The sequence below is a fragment of the Astyanax mexicanus genome, chromosome 2 (genome assembly GCF_023375975.1).
Source record: "Astyanax mexicanus isolate ESR-SI-001 chromosome 2, AstMex3_surface, whole genome shotgun sequence".
NCBI classification, from domain to species: Eukaryota; Metazoa; Chordata; class Actinopteri; order Characiformes; family Acestrorhamphidae; genus Astyanax; species Astyanax mexicanus.
In genome coordinates, this window is record NC_064409.1 from 37,706,791 (window position 1) to 37,731,227 (window position 24,437).

Consider the following 24,437-nt stretch of genomic DNA (forward strand, 5'->3'; position numbering starts at 1 on the left):
TCAGTTCAATTTTCTGACTATAAACTGAACATAAAACTGATCATTTGTATTTAATTTTTGTTTTAACATGTCTACACTACGAAAAAGTACTATTTTGTTTATTTTGTTTGAAAAATCAAAGCATTGAATAAAACTTTTTTTTTCTTCATTTTTTCCTGTATGTCAGATTTTGGAAAAAAATAAAATAAAATTGGACAAAATCCATTTCTTCACACAATTTTCTATTTTAAAAGTAAGCATTAAAAACAGTCAGAAAATTGAACTAAGAAATGTTATCACTGGTTCTGTTTGTAGCCTATACAAATAGCTGGATGGTGTTGTACTGAGAGTTGTCCTGTTAGATCAGAGGCGGACTGTTCTGTCCAGAAAACTGTCCGCCCTGATTTTTTATTATTATTTTTTTTTTCTGGAGAGCCTTCACTCAGTTCAGACCTCCTCTAGTTCTACTTCTGAAAACTGAACATATTAAATTATTACTTTGTCATAACACAATTATTAGGGGTAAGTATTAATATATTTAAATATATTTATTTAAATATTCATATAGTCTTTATTTGTAAAGAACTAAAATCATTTTGAAGTGGTTTTATCTGGAGCAAAAGTCTGTGTGACATTGCTCAGGGACTGTTGCATCAGGGGATGCCTTGGAAACTTCCACACCTGTATAGGTTGTGAGGTGTTATCTTGTGAGTCAGGTGTAAAACTGGCCAGCATGATCATTGCAAGGTGACATGGATGATCTCCTTCAAGATCAGCCTGATAGTGGGTGCCAGATAGATTAGAAATATCTTTGGATATATTTCAGTTTCTACAATTTAAAATTACAATACAGTCCCCCTTATTTCAGGACCCCTCAGATTTTCATTACTATTTATTATTCATTATATCTTTTTATGGGACACTGAAGATATGACACAGTGTAAAGTAGTCAGTGTACATCTTCTATAACAGTGTAAATTTGCTGTGCCCTCAAAATAACTCAACACACAGACATTAATGTCTTTGTGAAAATGGCTAAATTGTGCCAAAATGTCTATTTTTTTACGGCCACCATTATTTTCCAGCACTGCCTTAACTCTCTTGAGTTCACTAGAGCTTCACAGGTTGCCACTGGAATCCTTTTCCACTCCTCCATGACGACATCATGGAGCTGGTATATGTTGACCTAGCACTCCTACACTTCTGTTTGAGGATGCCCCAGATGCTTGTTAAGGTTTAGGTCTAGAGACATGCTTTGCCAGTCCAAACCCTTTATCCTCAGCTTCCCCTGCAAGGCAGTTGTCATCTTGGAGGTGTGTTTGGGGTTGTTTTTATGCGGCCCAGTTCCTGGAGGTAGAGGATCATGCTCTGATTTAGAATGTCACATGTTGGAAATCCACTCCTCAGTACCGAAAGCACTCCTACAGCCCCAGACCATGATGCTACCAACAACATGCTTAAATGTAAGAAAGAGACAGTTCCCTTTTTTTCCTAACCAGGGTGCCACCACACATGCTAGACACCATCTGAGCCAAACAAGTTTATCTTTTTCTCGTCAGATCACAGAACAGCTTGTCTTCAGAAAACTGTTTGCAGGCTTTCTTGTGCATCAGCTATAGAAGAGGCTTTCTTTCTAGGACAGTGCTATGCAGACAGAGTTGATGCAGTAAAAGCATATGGTGTTAGCACTGCAGGCTGACCTCCCACTTCTTTAAGCTTTGATGGAAGTACTCATGTGTCTCTTTTTTTAAAGCCAACCTCTTGATATTACGTTAACCACCTGGACGCAACTTCTTTGGTCGACCCAGGGGAGGCCTGTTCTGAGTGGAACATGTCCCAAAAAAACTTCTTGGAAACGCTTATCACTCACACATTCACTTTAATTTTACTATAACTGGGTCTTACCATGGAACGCTGCTTAGAAAGCTGCCCCAAATTCAGTGCTGCCTACAGGGGGAATGAGAGTGGATGTGCTTAAAGAAAATCTCATTATGTTTGTTTGAGAACAAAACCCTTTTATTTATTACAACAGAATGTTCTATTTTGGATCAAACTGTCCACTGAACATTCTTCCAATAGGCTTCTGGCGTATCTGTGTGATCTTGAGCAAACATCAGACAGGCAGCAGTGTTATTTTTGAAGAGTAATGGCTTCCTTCTCCCCACCACTACACAAGGACCAATAAAAATGCTCCAAAATGACTTGATTTCTACTGAAACCATGGTTTTACTTTGCAAGATAAATTTGCCTTTGGACAGCATCAGCATATATTCTATGTTGGATTATTTTCCTTTTTCAAGTTTCAGGGATTCAATAAAATCTGACGATAGTTACACACACCTATCTATTTAAAAACACTGTGGACACCTCTTGATAAATTCAGCTACTTGGAAGTTGTGCTCATTGCTGACAGATAAAATTGAATCCTATATATATATATATATATATATATATATATATATATATATATATATATATATATATTCTTTTTTTTTTATTTATGGCAGGTGTGGTCCAAAAAGCTAATAAGTCCTCCAGCACCTTACAGCACTTTATGCTCCCATCTTCTGACAACTTTTACAGAGATGAGGATTTCCTTTCCCAGCAGGATTGGCACACTGCCCACACTGACACAAACAACAAAAAAACAATTGGTCTGACATGGGATTCAAATTTTCTGAGAAACTGACTTTTAGGTTTTCATTGTAAGCCATAATAATTAACAATAAAAGATGATTAGGATGCATCCATATGAGTTTTAAATTTTTGAACCACCATTCAGTATGAAAAAGTCTCTTAAAATCTCTGACCAAGACTTTAAAACAGAATTCATGCTTTTTAAAATACAAAATTAACACTTTGCATAAAAAAACACTGTTTATAGAAGACACTTGTTCCAACATACTAAGCAATTTTAATGAGATGTTTCATAAATATTTATGAATATTTCATAACAGCAATCATTTACCCATTACTGACAGATGGAAGAATCCACTCGTTTTTAAATTCCAGATGAGGAAAGTTCACAATGCATTCAAGAGGAGAGGGGAAAAAGATAGAACGGTCAATGAACTCGTCAGGCAATAGAGAGAGCTAGGCCAGGACCCTGGAACGGGTCTAAATGTGGGCAGGAGAGGGCTGATAATTACTAATCTACAGCTTTAGCTGCAGCACCGAGCTCTAAAACAAGTAGCATGCAACAGCACTGAAGACAAAAGGGAATGATCCATTGTTTTACCTCTTCCCACATTGCAATTAAATGCAAGGAAATGTTGGAACAACTTTGACTGGGGAGATAGGGAGACATTTGGATTCAGTTCAGTCTTACACAGGTAACATATACTGATAATACACACAGTTTTGAACCAACCAAGACTAAACAGCAGATATGATACACCAGAAAATAAATAACTGATACAGCATCACATCAAAATGATCCAGTTAAACACGTACTGTAAAACAACCAGTGTTGCAAATAACATTGTTTAAAAAAAATTATAATAATAAATACACAGAAACGATCCAAGATGTTGGAAAAATGAAAGCGTGCTCGAGTTCATTCATGCACCCTCTCGCAGAATTAAACACGGGTGAACTAATTCAAACACTGTAATTCAAGGTAAAATGAGATCAGCTGTATTATCTTCTGCAGCATTAACTAGTGGTTTCTTTATAAATAAACTATTTTCTCTTTTTGTCCATGATACCTATTGATTTCTATCATTAATATTTCCAACTGATAGGTTCCAACTGGTTCCAACTGATACTCCAGGAGTCCTATCTTCTTGCAGGTTTCAACTCAAAGCCTTTCTCTTTGAGATCTGTCTTCCTGCTGGTTTTAACTCAAACCATTTCTGTTTGAGATCTATCTTCCAGCAGGTTCCAACTCAAACCACTTCTTTATCCTTGAGATCTACCTTTCTGCAGGTTGCAACTCAAACCCTTTCTCCAAGAGATCCCTTTTTCTTCAGGTTCCAACTCAAACCACTTCTTTCTCCTTGAGATCTATCTTCCTACAGGTTGCAACTCAAATCCTTTCTCTTGGAGATCTGTCTTCCTGCAGGTTCCAGCTCAACCATCCTCCAGAAGTCTTAGCTTCTTGCAGGCTTCAACTCCAACTCTACTCCTGGAGATCCTTATTCCTGCAGTTTTCAGCTTTCTTACCATTTTCATCTCCAACCCTCCAGAAGATCTAACTTCCTTCACATGAAAATGTAATTTTTTGTGTAGTTTTTAACCTTTATAGAGTTTTTACCTCCAACCTTCCTTTTGGTGACCTACCTGGAGGCGGCTTCAATTCAAACCCAAATCTAACACTCATTAATTAGCCAATCTTTAAAGAACGTTTAAAAGGCAGCCAACAGTTTTGACAGGTTGAGGGGTTGGATTAGGGTTGGATCCAAAGTCTATGGTAAGGTAGTAGCTCTACATGGATGTAAATGTGTTTGAAAATGTCAGAGTTCCTATAGAGTCAAACTTATAGAAAGGTTAAAGCTCCCTGATCCAGGTCAAATAACTCAGATCCCAAACCATCTTCCCTGGGGCTTTAAATCTGAGACAAATTCTGCATGTTGAGGAAATTACTACATGGTAGGAAAGTGAAAGCTGGCTGTAAGTATGTATGAATAATCACTTCAGTTTGTACGAGGGCAGGAGATGGCAGGGTGCATTATTGCTTTTCTGTTTCCAGTGTTTTCTCCTAAATATAAAATTCAAGCTTGATTTCAACACAAACCAAGTTAATACTGATTGGCAAAATAAACCTCTTCCTGTAATGTTCTTCTCTTAAGTATATACACACACTTACATTCACACACACACACACACACACACACATACACATACATCACATCTCATTCACAATATGATAACACACACGGAATATTCACTACAGTGTTTTCTGTTGGTGTTGCTGGAATGTCAGTTCCTTTAAACTACCTCAGGCTCGGCTGGACATATCCAGATAAACCTTTCTCGCGTGAGAACTTTAAAACTGTCTGTTGAAGTGGTCACCCAAAGTTCAAAGCTGACTTTAAACAAACAAAATATATCCACCTGTGGCCGATATCTGACCCCAATACTCTTAAATGTCCTCTTAACAGTTGTGCAAGTGTGATTCAGTTTCAGCCTTCAGTTGTGGAAAGAAATGATGTGATGCGAGAAGTCTGACAACGCTAAAGCTCTGCATCAAATGACAATATTCAAAAACAAAGCTATTTCTTAATACTTCTCAAGAAACTCCTCTGTTCGCGTGAATCCGATAGCGAAGCAATCTAAAAGGTGGCTGGGGGGTCAGACGGACGAACACAGGAGAAGAGAACTCCCTCCTATCAAACCCCACAAATCCACACCAGCAGAGTTCAAGAGCAAATCCTCAGATTCAGTTTCTTTTGCAGGGAATCCAAACCCTCAACACTGCTACAATAAATGTTTTGTGTGCACGGGGTTTTGGGAATTTGAATTAAAAAAAAAAAAAAAAAAAAGCTTCCGTTAGTCTTGAGCAGCCGAGTCCTGAGCTGCTGGAGCCGTGCCGGCCCTGAGAGCGACTGCAGTAGCAGAAGTGAAGAAGATGGGTGTGGGGATAGGATGGGGGTTCTGAGTCTAAAGCAGTTTGAAGAGGGGACTACAGGTCCACGCCTTTAGTGAGGGAGGTCTCCAGCGTGATGGGGAAGTCGTGGAGAGACTGAAGGATGCCGATGAGAGAGTTGACGGCGACACGGTCACGCAGCAGTGCTGAGTCCTCATACATCCGCGTGATGATTGGACAGTCCACCAGCAGGGGGAGCCAGTTAGACAGCAGACGATCTCTGTACAGAGGGAGAAACAGAGGGAGGGAAGGAAAGACAGGGTTAAAGGGTCTGTATTGTGCATGTAAAAATACATGGAAAAAAGAGGCTGCACTATACTGTATACTGTAGTATATTATGTATTCTTATTACTAGAGGGGGAGGGGAAAAAAAACTTTTTCTTCCGTTCAATTAAAGTGGGAAAAATGTAATTCCAAATAATTTTAAAGCACTTCTATTGGGACATCTATCTTGAAATTTTGACATCATACATAACTACTAGCAGATTTACATTATTTCAACATTTTAGAACTGGCAGAAAAAGAGAGACACTTTTTTGCACAGTATTAACAGTATACAGGAAAGCTCTTACCTTGCCCCGAGGCAAATCAGCAGCTGGAACTTGCCGTCCTTGCCGATGTTACGTGATGTGTTGTTGATGGCGTTTGCATAACGACAGAGAGAGTCGCAGGTCAGACCAAAAGGCTCGGGAGTTTCCTGCAGATCCCCCATCTGATCAGCACTCTCCATATATACCACGGACCTCTCTGCTCAAACAGAAGACATACATATACACCCTTTGTTAAATATATGACCATTCTAATTTTTAGAACTTTAAACTTTAAAATAAAGCTTGTTAGAGAAGATATGTTCACAGTTAAGATGATTTAACTGCAGCAATCTTTATTACAAGTTCATTTTTGAAAATAAAACAATTTAACATTCACAGACTACTTTATTTTACATGTTCACTAGTGCTGGGCGATTATGGCCAAAAAAAAAAAAAAGTCTTACATTTTTCCACCAAAAAAAGAAAAAAAAAAAAAAAAAATCAGATTTTAATCGATACCCCCCTCTACTAAAAATCAAACTACAGATGACAAGGAAATGGTTTAAAACTAGGTTTACCTATTTAAAAAAAAAACAAAAAAAAAAAAAAACAGATTTTTAAAAATTTCATCTCGGATCCTTACCGAAGAGCAATGACACTGCAGTTTTTAGAAACGTAGGATGTATTTCTAGTTAAAAATATGCTTTATTTCACCAGGTGTTTGTGTTGAAACTGCTGGAACAGTGCTGGTACGAGCTCAGCCCTCAGAGCGGAATGTTTAGAAAATTTGTGCTTTGGTTTGTGGGATGCGCCGGTAACCAAGGTAAGAAATAACACTTCAGAAATAAGTAGCGTTTTCGGATATTTTAGATGAAAAAGCTAAAATGTCCATGCAATATCATGATTACTCCATTTTGAAAATCACATTAAAACTATAATTCAAATTAACCAAATTAATCGTAAAAAAAAAAAAAAAAGCCCAGCACTAATGTTTACCCATCTAAAAAGACCACCTGGTGATTGAAGAGGCAAGAACATGCAGTTTATTACTTCTTCCACAAAACGCATCTGAGGAACATGAATTCACTGGTGTAATGGTGGAAGATTAATGTATTTTTCATGGAAGCAGTGTATGTAGCCCTGCACCATTAGATTAAAATGGTCTATTCAGTAAACTCCAGTTCCAGATTCTGACGCATCAACGCACAGTGATTTATCACATTAATTTTCAATAGGAAGCATCAGCTTAGTCAGCCGCAGTCGCGCGGTGCATTTTGGGTCCGACGTGTTGAGTCCAGGGGATGCGATGAGAAGAAAAGTTGAGCCGATGCAAATTAATTTGTCCAACGGATGCATCTATCCAATCAGAGAGCAGGTGTTTTCCTGATACATGTCCTCAGTGCAGGGTTATTAAAACTATTTGTTCCACTTTTAAGCATTACTGCGAAGTATGGAAGAAAAGCTAATTATTGCAGTTTCAGGCTTTCCTGTCCTTTATGATCAATCCCTGCCGATTTACAGGGAATCTGATCAGCGCAACACAGCAAGAAGAAAGGAAGTCGAGATTGCTGGGGTCTCTGGTGGGTTTTGAAAATATTAATACATAATTTATTTTAATTTGAAAAGTTTGCTTTTGTTATCCTGTACACTGCTCACTATACAGTATTATAAAGCTCGATTGAATCTTTATATTTATATATATACATTTATAATTACTAGTTTATAAGACATACAGCTTGTATAAAATAATTTCCCATTTATAAAAACGATTAAATTAAACACAGGGAACGCATTTGTAACGCCCACATGCGACCAGTTGGAGGAGGGCAGTGCGTTCATGCGCGTTGGCACGTCAGAGCAGTGTAAATGCAGCGTTTAGATTAGTTCTATTCTGAGCTCACCTATAAAATCCCAGACAAAGATGTTCTTCTGGAAAAGACGAGCTGTTCGGAAGCCGTGGTAGAAGAACTGCTCAACGGCTCCCACCAACCCGCCCTCTCCACACAGCAGAACAGTCAGACTCCCTCTCTGACAGAAAGAAAGAAACAAAAGTCAAGGTCAACAAGAACACTCACAAAACTAGCAGAACATACGGCTGTGCAGACTTGCCTCTTTGTACACACTTACCTCTTTCTCTGGTTTGTGAAAATGTTTCAAGATGTTGTTGATGGCCTCACTGATGGCGTCCTGTATCTGATCTGTTGTTGGTTCTATATAAAGAGACAGCATTAGAGAAAATGTATAAAAGTGTTATTAAAATTACAACTTTAAATCATGTCACTAACATCACCTGCTTTTCACAGCTAATACTATTATTACATATCATTAATATACATATTTCCAAACGTACTGTTGCCTCGGCCTGTGATCGAGGTAATGCTGATTCTCCGAAGCTGTGATGGTGATCGCTGAGGAGGGGGAGTCTTGCTTCCTCGCACCACCTCTTCATCACTGCATGGCACAACTAATTCTCCAATCAGAATTCTCTCCAGGCTGCCATCGTCCACACCTTTCCCGAGCCACCGACCACACGGAAACCTGGAGAACGCAACAGAAGGAAAATGAGTTCACACATGAGAAAAGTATACTCATATATTCCTGTTACTTTACATAATTAAGAGAGCAAAAAATATGTTGATGTTGGTGTGATGTGTAAAAAAAAAAAAAAAAAAATTAAGCAATATTGACACACAATCTTTAATCATAAAATTTGTATAAAATCTTGAGAACGTCCTTGTGTAGGGTTAAATTACTGTATTTGTTAGCTCAAAATAGCTTTTCTTCATTAATAGATAAAAAAAAAAGATTTGTAGAGAAAATTTCCATGACTTTTCCAAAACCTTCTGGGTATTTTTATTTTTCCAAAACTAATCCAGGCCTGGAAATTGATATCTTAAAATTCCATGACTTTTTAGACAATGCTCCCAACTGGCTTACAATGCTAGTGATAGGGGCATAGCATTGCCCATTCAAATAAATCACCATTTTTACAACATAAACAAACTCAAAGTAGGTCCAAACTTCATTAGCAGAATTCTAAGGGCCCTGACATTTAAAACAAGGAACTGAGAAAAAAACAAATCTCCATAATAACCTCTTTTTTTAAACCTGTTGATTTAAGAGGCAAGAAGATGCTTTGTAACACACGGTACTGTGTGTTTTAATGTTGTTGTTTTTTTTGTTTTTTTTAACTATAGTGCCCTGTTTTAAATGTCAGGGCCATCGGAATTCAACCAATAAAGAGAGGAGTTACTTTCAGCTCACACCGGATTTCTCTTTTAAGATAAACATTATACATTTCTTCATTATTTTAAGCAGACTGGTATTTTTTTTGTACATTTTCTAGTTTCAAAATGACAAAAAAAAACGCCTGAAGCAAATGCTAGGCCCCCTGCATAATCAGTATACTTCAGACAGATAAGAGTCTTTCTGTTCCTGCTTGGGGGATTTTCTCATTTGTCTTTGCAAAATTCTTCTGCACTGAGAAAATTTTGGCCAATCCTGCATGCACTGCTCTTTGTAATAACACACATTCAATGAAAGACCATAGAAAAACCCTCACATTACTTTTCTTGTGGTTTTTCTTTGAAGATTAAATTCTGTGTTTAGTTTTTCCCCCACAGACTGTTTGTTTCCAGATTTTGCCATTTTATCACATCCAGTCTTTCCTCTATCAGTAACATGTTTCTGTGCCGCTGGCTTCATTTTCCACAAGTAATTCTGCTCATAGCAGCCATATTTAACTTCATCAGTCCCCAGGTCTTGTTTCCTTTGTGGTAAAGATGCAGGAGTCAGAGGACTTGTGACTGCTATTTAGTGGGACAAGATGTGAGTCACCTGACCTTTCCTAATGATGGCAGAACAAACTTTGATTAGATTGTTAGCGGTATAGCTTGAGATTGATCTCAAAGTCTGAACTCTGCTCAAGTCTCTTAAGTTGCTCATCTTCTGCATGTTTCTCTTTCATGTTTAAATAAAAGAATACTATACAGCTCTGGAAAAAAAGTTAAAGTTAAAAAATGATATTTACAATTAGAGATTAAATTCAGAACTTACTTGTATGTGTGTCCGGTAATCTCGTTGCGGACCATCACACAGTCCACCAGCCACTTGGCCAGGAGCCCAGCGTTATCATGACCCAACTGCACGGTGGTCAGCTTCCCCAGATTCTGGCACTGTAGGGCGCACGCACATATGTACACACAGCATGAGAACAATGTCAGCAATGCTAAGAAGGTGGCTGAATGAGCGTGTCAGTGAGGGTGTTAGTCAGTTGGAGAAGGAGACAGATAGCAAACACTGCCTTTAAAGGAACACTCCAGAATTTATTTTTTTTCTGATCTGAATTTACCATCTCTATAGCATAACATCTTCTACTACTACTGCTGCTGCTGCTAGGCTAGAGATGTACTTGGTGTTTGTGGCATGTATTTGTGTAGTCAACTGGCTGCGTTAGGTCCGTAAATGTTCACATACTGGTCCATGAGCTATATGTGTTACTGGAGGCTTCCACTAGAGGCCTCCACTTGCCACAGCATCTTATAGAGATCTTTTCATCAGAACAGGGCTGCTGAGTGCTGTTCTACCACCTCACATATGGATAGCAAACAGATGTAGGATACACAAAGCAGCCATCATACATACACAAATGCATAGTTAACAGCAGGTATATCTCTACAGTGGAGTTGCCACCTTTTAGAAATTAAAACACAGGATGCCCACCAAAAGCCCGACTCCTGTGAGGCAGGGGGCCCGCAGTAGTGGTTTGTTTTAATTGGTGCTGGTAAAGGGGTGTTTAAGAAAGTTATCTGTCATACATAGAAGCTTGAAATGTTTTTTTTTTTTTAACCAATGAACACATTCTCTAATAAAGTGCAGTTAAGTCAATCTTAAATGAAATTTGTTGTGAAATTTGAGTGTGCAGCAATAAACTTTTGCAACTTAATGCAGCTTTTTACGTGTATAACTATATGTCTCTGGGGACATTATTACTTAAATTTGCTGGAAGTTATTTGTCTTTTGCCTGCCTTAAGTTTTATGACTTTGAAGGAAGTCAGGTCATCCAAACAGTTAAACCACACTAATAATATCATTTATGTAACGATTACCAAAAAATAATACAAGCAGTTTGACACTACCATCCATTTTTTAATCTAGAAAATTAACATCCTAAACAACCAATTAAAGCACAATAGTCTACTAAAATAAGCTTTGCCCATGCACCGACACTTTCTGGCAAAAACACAACCAAATATTGAAATCAGTCATGACATAATGCCCCATACCGTATTGGTTTAATATGGGATGCAACATTTAATTGGCACATAAAGGACGATTTTACAAGACAAGTGGCAACCCTACTTCACATTAAGTTAACAGTTATTTTATTATTTTACTATGTAGAAAAAAACTGATCTGTATTATTGTCTGTAGTTTCTAATGGATGATTCAGATGTTGGAGTGCTCCTTTAATTATATTTGCCCGAGGCCACCTGCAAGAGAATCCTAGTATGCTCAAAGCTAATTATTTTCTCTGCTAACACACAAAACCCATGTCCTATAGACAACACAACAGAGCCACACTAAGACTGTGCACCACACTAAAGTTCCTTGAATGCCATTTTCATAAAAATGACAAAAATATGATTTATAATATTTACAGAATTCTGCATTCATTAATTTTGATAAATGTTTAACAACCAGAGCAGCTGCCGCATGAAAATGACAAACAATTTTTTAAATTAACAGCCTACAGAAGCATCCAGAGGGTGCCAGTAAAGAAGAACAGGTGGGGAAATGAGAGCAGTTGAAGGACAGATATGGATGGATGGATGGAGAGATTTAGAGAGATGAGAGAAAATGGGGAGACATGGTTCTCCTAACCTTGAAGAGGGCGGAGATGTGCGTGTGAGGCCTAAAGGCAGACTGGGAAAGGAGACATGATGAGTTAGGACACGATGGATGATTGACAGTGAGAGAAATGGCAGTGATTGGCTCTCTTCATTTCATTGCCCCAGTGAGATGTGGGTTTGAGGCGGAGTCAAACATAATGAGCTCTGATTGTAAAGTAAGACCTTCTCCAGCAATACAATCAAACACACACACACAGATGCATGCAATCAGGTCGATAATACTGTGTAAACATGCCAAGATAAATGAGCATATTAAGATGATACCTGCGTTCCAAAGCCTAGACCAGAGTCAAGGTAAGACTGTCCCTATGAAGACCCCTTCTTAACGCCACAATGCCAGTGCAAATCTGATTTTTGGCATATCAAGATTATATCCAGTTAGAATTTTTAAGGTCAGGACAGTCAGAAAGTAATTTATTTAGCAAATCAGATCCAGCCATCATTTGGAGATATAAATAATTTAGGGATTTCACAATCACATTTTTGCCCCAGAGTCAGAGTTATGATCCGAGACTTTGTCAATTGTTGTTATTAAAATAAATAAATAAATAAAAAATCATTTTTTATTTATCTTTGCTATTTGGTCTAATTGGCATCTGTTTATTGTAAAAACAAAGAATTATCTTTAACATTATGTTTTTGTGAAAAAAGTATGTTGACATATGAGGATTTTAGTTTTATAATTCAATAAAACACCATAAGGTCTTAATTAGTAACTAGAAAAGGCAAAGTTCGTGAACGAACTTTAAGTTGGCTTGGAAAAGAACGCTAATAACGTTAAAAAGTTAAAATGGTTGCTAAGCTGTTTCTGTCTGAAGAGTGTGAAGAGTCATTGATATGCTGTTAACCTTTGGCTAAACGCTAAATGCTAAAAACGCTGAAATCTAAAAACGTTTGGTAAAACGCTGAAATCTAAAAACGTTTGGTTCAACGATGAAATCTAAAACCTTTGGTTAAACGCTGAAATCTAAAAACATTTGTTTAAATGCTGAAATCGTAAAACTTCTGGTTAAACTTTTGATTGCTAATGTGTTGCTAGGCCGTTGCTATCATTTCTGAAGTGGTTGCTAAGCTGTTGCTAGGCAGTTGCTAATATTTTCCAGGTGGTTGCTAAGCTGTTGCTAACTGGTTGCTAGGCAGTTGCTAACATATACCAGGTGGTTGCTAAGGTGTTGCTAGGTGGTTGCTAGGGTGTTGCTACGTTGTTGCTAAGGTGTTGCTATAGTATCCGGGGTGGTTGCTAAGATGTTGCTAGGTGGTTGCTAACGTGTTGCTAGGTGGTTGCTAAGGTGTTGCTACTGTATCTGGGGTGGTTGCTAAGGTGTTGCTAGGTGGTTGCTAAGGTGTTGCTAGGCGGTTGCTAAGGTGTTTCTAAAGTGGTTGCTAAGTGGTTGCTAGGCAGTTGCTAACGTTTTCCATGTGGTTGCTAAGTGGTTGCTTAGTGGTTGCTAGGCAGTTTCTATCATTTCTAAAGTGGTTGCTAGGCAGTTGCTAACATATTCCACGTGGTTACTTAGTGGTTGCTAGGCAGTTGCTGTCATTTCTAAAGTGGTTGCTAAGCTGTTGCTAAGCAGTTGCTAGCGTTTTCCAGGTGGTTGCTAAGGTGTTGCTAAGTGGTTGCTAGGCAGTTGCTATCATTTTTAAAGTGGTTGCTAGGCAGTTGCTATCATTTCTAGAGTGGTTGCTATGCAGTTGATAACGTTTTCCAGGTGGTTGCTAAGGTGTAGCTAACTGGTTGCTAGGCAGTTGCTAACGTATTCCAGGTGGTTGCTAAGTGGTTGCTAGGCAGTTGCTAACGTTTTCCTAGTGGTTGTTAAGGTGTTGCTAAGTGGTTGCTAGGCAGTTGCTATCGTTTCTAAAGTGGTTGCAAAGTGGTTGCTAAGTGGTTGCCAGGCAGTTACTAACATATTCCACATGGTTGCTAAGTGGTTGCTAGGTATTTGCTAACATATTCCACATGATTGCTAAGTGGTTGCTAGGCAGTTGCTAACGTTTTTCAGGTGGTTGCTAAGCTGTTGCTAGCAGCTGTGAAAGCTGTAGGACTAACAGGAGAGGAGAAATGAAGCACAGAGTTAATGCAGCTGCTCTCCACTCAGCTGCTGTTACCATGAAAACAGGACAGGATCAGCGTGATGTCAGAACACTCACATCAAACGTCATCTCCAGAACATTCTTAGGAATCTGCATGATGCCCGAGTCGCCCAGTTCTCCCGACACGCACACCCACGGGTTTGAGGTGGTCATGGCATTGCTCAGCTTCTTGATGGGGATGATGACGGCTCGGTAAGGAATCACTAAAGAAGAAGAACAAAGGAGAGAGAGAGAGACACTGCTTCAGAGAGAGCTGCATCAATTACAATTTTACAGCACATCATTTTAAACATTTAATAGCAGAGATGCATAGTTCTTTGTGCTTCACACAGACACACACACACACACACACACACACACAGACAGAGAGACAGAGAGACAGACAGAAACTGACAGACACATACAGACAGACACACACAGACAGACACACAGACAGACACACACAGACAGAGACAGAGACAGATACACACAGATACACACAGACAGAAACAGACAGACAGAGACACAAAGACAGACAGAGACAGAGAAAGACAGACAGACAGACAGACATACACACACAGACACAGACAGAGACAGATACACACAGACAGAAACAGACACACAGAGACACAAAGACAGACAGAGACAGAGAAAGACAGACAGACAGACAGACATACACACACAGACACAGACAGAGACAGATACACACAGACAGAAACAGACACACAGAGACACAAAGACAGAGACAGACAGAGAAAGACAGACAGACAGACAGACATACACACAGATGGTGAGACACACACAGATGGTGAGACAGAGACAGACAGACACGTACAAAGACAGACAGAAACATACAGAGACAGACAGACACTTACAGAGACACAGATGGGGACACGAACACACAGACACGCACAGAACAGCTTTATTCCTATTTAGGGTCATAACAGCCTCCATTTTTAATCTCTAACTGGAGGTTTGGGAGGAATATTAGAACAGCAGAGTAACGGGAGGAGATGAGACAGCAGAGGGTGAACAAGAGGACACAGAACAGGTTTACACATTTAAAGACAGAAACAGCTTCAACAAAACAAAAACAAAGCAAAAAAAAGTCAATATTTCATTTGAAAAGCACAGAACCAGTCGTGATCTAAAGCTGGTGTGTGTGTGTGTTGCCAGCGGTTACTCACTAATGGTGGTGAAGACACTGGTGAAGCAGAAATAGTCCACAGTGTTCAGACTCAGCAGATGAAAGAGAAACTGCTCCTTCTCTTCCTCACACCGCAGGAAGGCATAGCGCTTATACAGTTTCCTGTGGATGAAGACAAAACGATAAATAACCATCTTCTCCTTATCTTCTAAAAGGTGCTCTCATCAAAGGAGAAGTCAGTTCGACAATACAAGTGCCATTTGTAACATTGCGTTAAGTGTTTTCAAAATTGTAGCTTCCCTTAACATGATATTTAATGCAATTTCTTAAAGAATACATCCATTACTACTTATTTACTTATTTAATCCTTAGTACATGGCTATTTTCACATCTTAACTATAATGTATTTACCAAGGTGACCTCACCGTATAATAATTCACGCCAAAAAAAATCTTTGTTAAACCTTTAATATTTTTAAGATTGTGTGTTCATATTTACATAATATTAATTTTATTCAGTAACATATTGCCCCTTAAAGTAGGAAAGATGATGTAACATCATTTGAGGCTTTGGAGCAGCCAGGAGGTTGATTTTGCATGTCAAACACAATCTGTTAAGCTCGCCTCTACCACACAGTCATGCACAAGAGGAAACAAGGGTAAATAAAACTATTAATGAAAACAAACCATTTTATTTTAAACTTATTGGCATCTGTATTAAGTCAGGAATATGACCCAATGAACAACTGCAACCATTTTGCTTAATTTAAAAAAACTGCAAAGTGAAGATGCCTCCCGTTTCATAAAACAATTCTTCTGTCTGGCCAGACCTGTCTCTGGAAGTCAGGCTTTCCCCATCACCCACCACAAATCAGCTGTCTACCACCCAATTCATGTCAACAGCCTCACAGCAGTTGCTTACTCTCCACTACCAATTATACTAAAATTTATACGAACTTTAACTGGAAATTTTATAACTGCTTTCATTGCTGGTTTGGTTATCCACCTGTTATATGTTCAATGTTTTGTCTGATTTTCTGTCCTGCTATTACATTTCTGTACATTTGCTTTACAATAACATCAGCTGTGAAAAGTGCTATATAAATCAATTCTTAAAACATTTCTATTGGTCAGATTCACACAGTGTAAGAGGCAGCTGGTGACTGCAAATTCATATTATGGTTTAGTATATAAGTGTGTGTGTGTGTGTGTGTGTATCTCTTACTTGGTTAAGGCCTGGTTGGACAGCAGCTGTTTGAGGTGCTGAGAGAGAACCTTCTTCTCCAGAGAGAGACGAATCCAGGCTCGGGCTCGGCCCACATCTGTTTTTATCTCCCCCATGTTCTGAATGTGTCTGTGTGAGAGGAGGGAGGGGGAGAAAGACAAAGACAATCAGGAACAGAACTGGGCCAAGCACATTTACCTCCACTAAGACTGCAGTGGAATAATACAAAGTAGGGGTGGGCGATATAGTCCTAAAATAATATCATGATATTTTGATACTCTTGGCGAAAAGACAATACACTGAATAATAATAATACACTGCTGCTCAAAATGAAAATTACATTTTATTACTGCATACGATAAGACATGGCACTACCCTAACTGAAATATAAAAACATACTAGAATTTTATCAGATTTGTAACAGAAGTTAATGATCCAAAATGTCCTGATACTAATAATGAACTCCATATATCTCCATATATCCAGGATTAAAGTTAAACAAATGATACTGGACAGATATAATCTGTCTCTAGTAGATATATAATGGGAAATTAGAACAGTGCAAAAAACAGCAAAAAAATACCCTGATGTAATTATTAGGGGTGGGTGATATGGCACGATATTTAAGGGTGTAATATTTATTATATCTATATAATAATAAATGTTTGTGATTTTATTGTGTACGTAAGAAATGGCACACCCCACTACAAAGCATACCATAAAACATAGGTCGGCAATAGGTATGAAACATCTGGCCCGTGAGGTTTTTTGAACTTTATTGAGCGATAATGGAAAAAAAAAACACAAATAAAATTTTTCTCTGTCAAACTTTAGTTTACACGCCTTCTTTGTTTCTCTCTGTCGTGCTCGGCAGGACTTTAGTTTCCGCCAGTTCTCGGGCTTCCTCTCATTAAAAGGCCTTTTTTCCTAGCTGTTAATCAGTTCACTATCCAGCGCAGTGGTAGTGTATTGGACCACGATCCTAACGACTCGGGTTCGATCCCCGTGTGAGGAGCGGAGTGTTTTTTTTTTTTTCCTTTCTTCCTGGGTTTACCTGCTTAATTTTTCAAAAAATTATTTTTATAATGGCCTGGAAAAAATCTGTTCCGGGGCCAAAACTAATTGCCGACCCCTGGTGTAGAACATCGCAGCCCGGTTTTTGAAGACATTTTGTACCTTTAGAATACTTTTACCTACCAATTTAGTATCCAGTAAAACACAATTTCTTTGAGCAGAACTGTACATGTTTAAAAATAACTGCTTAATCCACAGTAATTAGAATTTAATAGGCAACCCACTATAATTGTTCTGCCTTAACTATTAACTTGACTATTTGGAATTAACATTGTTTATGCATGTCTGTTTTTAATCATATAATTGTAGTTTGTAACCGTATGATTAAAAAGAGACATGCATAAACACTGTAAAGGGTTAATACAGCCCATTCAAATAGACTATAAAATCTTCAAAAACACAGATTGGCAATAGGACAATGGAGGCCAGTGCATTCAGTGCAAGGTGTTCTTCATTGCTCAGTTTTGTAATGTGAAGTGAAACGAATTCCCCACCTCATGTCCTGCACTACAGACACGCGCAGTGCTGGCAGACCGATAGAAGACTCAGACTTCCTCCTATCCTGTCCTGTAGACACTGCAGCAAAGGAAACAGATAACTGTAGTGATTCAGACAGTGTGCTCCAGTGCGAGCAGATAAAATTATAATGTGTGGGAGCAAGTGCACATTTGTGTGTGTGTGTGTGTGTGTGTGTGTGTGTGTGTGTGAAAGAAAGAGCAAGAGAGAGATAGAGAGAGAGAGAAAGAGACAGGGGAAATATGACTGTACCTGGAGACTCAGCCTGTTGTTCAGTCAATTCCTCTCTGGCTTGGTAATGCATTAAGTGGGACCATAATGCAGATTTTCCCTGCATACAAAAAAATACATCTCAGTCTGTAACTCCCTTTACAGATAATGAGCCCTATCTTCCACTTTTCACAATGTGCGTCACAATGCTCATTGCTATCGTATAGCCTGGAAACAGTGTATTTTCACGCCTTGCCCCTGCACTGTTAAAATAGCATCAGAGTTTATGAATATATCTACGCCAATGGATATGGTGGTCTGGGAATTAAGTGTTTAGGTACACTCTTATGGCTCTGGCAGCTGATGGCAGGCTACATAAACAGGATTCGAACCAGCGATACATGACTTTTAATACAATAAGCCATACAAGGCGTATTTTGCTGACAATAACAATGCACATTAACATGCTCTACATCGTGTTGCAAAGTGCGCGTTTGCAAATGGCTCATCTACAGATCGCCCCTAAAATAGGAACCAATATTTGAGATTTTAAATAAATCATGCCATGAACCCTAAAAGATTTGCAACAATAGAAACGGATGTGACTTTGTTTAGGGCAGAGTTTCTCAATCCTCATCCTGATGCCAACTGCAACTACAACTGCCAAGTTTCAAAAACAGAGCCTCATTCTGCACTACTTTAGTAACCTGCACTGAAAGGGCTTGGTAAGGAGCTAATTAGCTGAATCGGGTTCACTGGGACAAGGGAAAGCAGTAAACATGAAGACCAGGGGGCAGCAGGACCAGGATTGAGAAACACTGGTTCAGACTAAAATGTATAAGCCTATAAAGATCATTATTTTCCTTTTATGGTGTGCTCATGAAGAATTGGCATGGTAATGGCTTATACAGAATCAACATGTGGAGTCACAATGTTCTTATAACATAGCTTTGTTTTGTTTTTTACAGTAACAAGAACATTTTCTATATCGTTTTTATTAAATGATATCCTATTGGCTAGCTAAACAAGCGGGGTTAGCTTTTAACCTAGCACAGATACCCACTGGCTTCTTGCACATTTACCACTGACAACAATTTCTTGGCTACTGATGGCAGGTTAAGGTCTGGTTCTAGTTTTTTCTGTCTCAAAATACTGATTACAAAAAAGCAAAAGCATCGCCTCAAGAAGTGTCTGCCACCTGTTACTGTGCAATATTGAACAGTAGGGCAGAAATGCTGGTGTATATACAGGTTTTAGGGTTTTGGAATTGATCATGATTTTGTATAGCTCCATTTCGTTTATGCCAGATTAACATCTGAACAAAATTATTTGCTGTTCTAATAAGTAATAAAAACTTTAAAATCTAATGTAGACTGTAGACTTGTTTAGCACCCTAGCATTTACCTGTTTGACCTGTAGACCATGGCTCCATATTCTCTCCAGCAGGTCACACAGGCTGGCTATGAGAGTGTTCTCCTCCAGTCCGGTGATGTTAGCCTCTCCGTGCCCCATCTCTACAGCCTCCCGGCCCATCTTCTCCACCAACATCCGCTTAGTCTGCGCACACACACACACACACACACACACACACACACCCATTCACAACATTAACACAAGCTGAACATCACTTGAGGGGCAAGTGCACTACAATTCTTCAGCTTCAGTAAACGCTGAAATAATGCAGGACACGTAATGAATAATGCACATTCAGTGCTCACTGTTTATAATAGCCAAACAAAAACACATTAAAGCAGACACCGTTTTAACATGTTGTGCTTGGGTGTGCATGCATGCGCAAGAAAAAGGGAAAACAGACCTTCATCCTGCACTCCTTCAGTAAGCCCTCCACAAACTTCCAGTTGGTCTGAGCTATGACAGCTGGGGAGAGGTCCGACAGCTTGGGCTGTCTCAGATTCTTCCCCAGACTACGAGCCTCCTGCATGTACTTCTACAGAGAGACACAGGCATGTTAGACCACAAACTCCAGCGTGTGTGTGTGTATTTAAAGTGTTCAAAAGCTTGTTGAATTTACTCGACACATAAGAATCTAATAGAAGCTAAACCCCAATTTCAAGGTAAATCTAATTTATGTGTATAAGAATTCAATAATGTGAAAACAATTAATGTGTTTACATGCATATCAAAATCTGATTTTAAATATCTGCAGAAAATTAGTTTTTAGTAATCCAGTGCATTTACACATTCTTGGGCAATTACATAACATGAAAACTCCCTGTTTATTTAACAAGCAATATTAGGAAACTAGACAATGTTTTCAACTTTACAACCAGTGAACATTCACACAGAATGTGACAAAAATGTTTTTCTTTGGTTCCTAATAGTTTTAATGAAGATGTCTCCATAATTCTAAATAAGATTTCCAGACCTTAATCAGAGTCTAAGAAATATGAATCTGAATATTAATTTTACATGATTAATAGAATTAAAAGTTAACTACAGAAATTTTTTATGCTTGGACTGTTGAGTGCATGTAAGCACACATATTGACTGAGGCAGAAAACCACGCCTAAAATACAACACTTAATTGCTTATATCATTCCTTGTATGACCAAATTGGCCATTTTTTTTGTAGGAGAAAGGTAGGCCTTTTGACCTTTCATAGATATAAATGCCAAAATATTTTGAAACATTTCTCTCGATTTTTTGGTCCAACTAAAAAGTGATTTCTTTTTTTTTTTTACTTTGGACAATTTTCTTAGTGTGACAGTAAATTATTTATTGTAACTAAAATAGTTACAGTTTTATTTCAAACTTTTCAAAGTGAGTCATAAAACTATGAATATAATGGAATTTCAAAATATGCTTTAACTGATCAAATTGTGACTGACACATATAAAACATTAAAATCATGACTCCAATATTTATTTTGTTAACAACACTAAATTAGAGAGGAAAAAACAGAAGCAGATTGTGGGAAATTAGTAATATAAAAATATTGCCGTATTGGTTCATTACATTTAATCTGTGGGGGGGGGGGGGAATGATTTGTGCTCTCAGTGCTAATTTTAAACACCTAAAGCAGTAAAAGTCTGTAGTTGAGATATAAGATATAAGTGTGATGATTATGAGCAGGTGATTAAAGTGAAATGAAAAGCAGTAAAGTAAACTTCTGTGACTGATACTACAATAACTGTGTGCGTCATCATGCCTCTTTCAGCTTTATGCTATGTTTCAGGTGGTTTAAATGTAACAGAGAAGTGTTGCTGAATGGTCTAAGGCGTGTTGGGACAGGGTTCAGCTGGTCACACAATGGCAGGCCTCAACATACCAGGCAGCAGGCTGAGAAGGACTTTTTGGGCGGTTTAATGGGAGGGGGTGGTGCCTTGTCCCATTCCCAGAATGCCATAGAGTTCTGCAACACCAAACACCCCTCCACCTGCTACCGAGTGGTACAGCCCACACCCACAGCATTCAAACCACACCAACAAAAGACCAGGAAAAAGAAAGAAAAGAAAAGAAAGAGGACAGAAAGAAAAGGGGGGGGGAAGGCAGTGTGCACAAATAAAAGAACAGACTTAAGCATGAAGACATGAAATAACAGAAAGACATGCAAGACAAACTTAAGGAAACAAAATAAGACTTAAAGACAAACTTAAGACTTAAAAATAACGTTTAAAAATAACAAAAATACAAATATGAAAACACATGCAGCAGCAACAGAATAGGAAATATAAGTAGCAAAAGCTGATGATGCAGAAAACACACCAGAAACTGGGCAGCCAACTTAACTTCAGTGGACAGAACAGAAATGAAGCTAAAGCTGAGGCACCGTCTGATAAATGGACACCAAGGCCATTTCAATCCCATTTTACCCCTTACTCCTCTGTGTTTTGCATGCATGTCAAGAGGTTGGGGTGTCCCAATTCTTGTTAGGTTGAAGAGTTAGGGTGAAGGGGTTCATATGGGCTTGTTAGCCCTCCATATAAAGAATTTTCAGGGGCACACTTCAAACAGAGAAATATGAGAATCACTGGTAAAATAGCGAAACAAGCGACCAAAGAAATCCCCACAAATGTACCGTATTTTTCGGACTATAAGGCGCACCGTATTATAAGACGCACTATCAAAGAACGCCTATTTTCTGCTATTTTTCCATACATAGGGCGCATCGCATTATAAGGCGCGTTAAGTGACACTAGAAAGGGTGCCTATATCAAAGTGAACAGGGGTGGCGCCATGTTTCCCTTCCCCCACCGGGGGTGGTCGCTTGCCGGTGGAGCGTCTCAGTATACAAATCTAGCTATTTCAAAGTCAAACGAGTGCTGGATATTAATCTACACAGATTCCTCTCCTGAAAACTGTTTATTTGGGTGAGTAACGTGCTTCAGTTTATTTACAGTAAGCTTAGATTTCCAGATGTCCACTAAGGCTTGCTGCACCAGCGTTAGCATAGCTATCCGCTAGCACGCTAGCTAGTCACCTAAACTAGTAAAGTTAACCCAAACTTAAACGACAGCGTTACACTGAGTAATCCTGCGTGTTCTGGTAAGACAGTGAGATATTAGCTAGCGATTCGTCCCCCGTAGCTTGTTTTAACACGGTAAACAAGCAGATTACAGGCTGATAAAACTCACCTCTGAGAGAGTTAGCGCTTAGCATCTAGCTAATGCTAGCCAGGCAAAGCAGCACAGACTTACAGGCCGATAACTCACCTCTGAACGGTGAACGCTTAGCGATTAGCATCTAACTCTAATAATACTGCTCCAGCAGTATTAAAAGTGCTAAATTTAGAAAATACTGATCTCTGAACAGTGAAAAAGCTAGCTAGCTAAGCGGTTAGCATCTAGCTATTGCTGCTCCAGCCTCGGAGCGGCACGGCTCTGCACGGAGTGTGTGTTTACTGCTCCTTACACCTGACGGGTAAAATTTAGATAATACTGATCTCTGAACAGTGAATAAGCTAGCTAATGCTATTTGCTGCTCCAGCCTCGGAGCTGCACGGCTCTGGACTCTGTATAGCACTGAAACTCTGTATAACGCTGCACGGAGTGTGTGTTTACTGCTCCTTACAACCTGACGAGTAAAATTTAGATAATACTGATCTCAGTGAATAAGCTAGCTAGCTTAGCGGTTAGCATCTAGCTAATGCTATTGCTGCTCAGCCTCGGAGCTGCACGGCTCTGGACTCTGTATAGCACTGAAACTCTCTATAACGCTGCACGGAGTGTGTGTTTACTGCTCCTTACAACCTGACGAGTAAAATCCATACAAAAGGCGCACCGTATTATAAGACGCACTGTCAATTTTTGTGAAAATTAAAAGTTTTTAAGTGCGCCTTATAGTCCGAAAAATACGGTAAGTATTTTCCTTGTTAAAAGTGATGATAAGGGAGCTCTGAGTGGTCCGGCAAGCTAAAGCGCAGCCACTATGATCAGGAAATCACAAGTTCAAATCCTGTTTATGTAGCTTGCCATCAGCTACTGGAGCCTTTAGAGAGCACAATTGGGTTTGCTTTCTCTGGGTGGGTAGTTGGCGACATCACATGTATCGGAGGAGGCATGTGTTAGTCTTCACCCTCCTGGTGTTGGGGCATTACTAGTGATAGGGGGAGTAATGAGAGAGTGGGTTGAGTAATTGGCTGAAGAAAATGGGGAAAAAAAAAAAGAATTTAATGTGTAGTTTCAATGTTTTAAGGTCAAATTCTTCATAACAAGCATAAAAAAGGTCACTAGTAGATTGTCTCAGTAGCTAGCTAGCCATCTTTCCTGTTTCACCTTAAATGTTGCAACAGACAGTAGGGGCTGCAGCATTTAAGGCAGAACTGAAAAACAAAATAAAATAAAAGCTAATCAAAGCTATCATTTTAGCTGCCCATCACACAGAAATTAAGGAATGGACAATAATAATTAATTTCGGTACCACCTCCCCCTTTCTGAAGGCATAAAATGAAGCCCTAAAGTTAACTAGTTAACCAGCAGCAGCTAGCTTACTGAACTTTAGCGCTCCTGATGACGTATCTGGGGCTTGAAGGGTTGCCCAATTCTTAAAGGGAGGATTTCACCACTTGAAAAGAAAGGGTAGGGGTAAGTGGTAGGGCCAAAGATGAAATGGGATTGGGCCCAAAAATTATATACGGTATATTGCTATTAATTAGTATAGAAACTGTATTATCACTAAATCGATGTTCTAGTCACAGATTCTGTCTCTACAAATAGGTCATTTAGCTC

At 38.9% G+C, this 24,437-nt stretch overlaps 1 protein-coding gene across 11 annotated transcripts in view; it reads right to left on the bottom strand.

The window, feature by feature from the left end:
- Positions 1 to 2,870: 2,870 nt before the first annotated feature.
- The window catches only part of dennd5b (DENN/MADD domain containing 5B), a 67,118-nt gene continuing 45,551 nt past the window's right edge, over positions 2,871 to 24,437 (bottom strand). For 4 of the 11 annotated variants that reach the window (XM_049474328.1, XM_049474327.1, XM_049474325.1 and 1 more), the window contains 13 exons: positions 20,066 to 20,197; positions 19,654 to 19,806; positions 18,292 to 18,370; positions 18,018 to 18,099; positions 16,450 to 16,578; positions 15,266 to 15,387; positions 14,157 to 14,302; positions 10,153 to 10,271; positions 8,447 to 8,634; positions 8,224 to 8,306; positions 7,998 to 8,124; positions 6,139 to 6,313; positions 2,871 to 5,786 (listed from right to left, as the gene is read on the bottom strand). In XM_049474328.1, coding sequence (XP_049330285.1) covers positions 5,603 to 5,786; positions 6,139 to 6,313; positions 7,998 to 8,124; positions 8,224 to 8,306; positions 8,447 to 8,634; positions 10,153 to 10,271; positions 14,157 to 14,302; positions 15,266 to 15,387; positions 16,450 to 16,578; positions 18,018 to 18,099; positions 18,292 to 18,370; positions 19,654 to 19,806; positions 20,066 to 20,197 — 1,719 coding nt within the window. In that variant the 3' untranslated portion in view covers positions 2,871 to 5,602. Of the gene's footprint in view, positions 5,787 to 6,138; positions 6,314 to 7,997; positions 8,125 to 8,223; positions 8,307 to 8,446; positions 8,635 to 10,152; positions 10,272 to 11,979; positions 12,022 to 14,156; positions 14,303 to 15,265; positions 15,388 to 16,449; positions 16,579 to 18,017; positions 18,100 to 18,291; positions 18,371 to 19,653; positions 19,807 to 20,065; positions 20,198 to 21,538; positions 21,650 to 24,437 lie in introns of all 11 variants that reach the window. The other 7 variants (XM_049474321.1, XM_049474319.1, XM_049474318.1 and 4 more) reach the window with 3 other exon arrangements.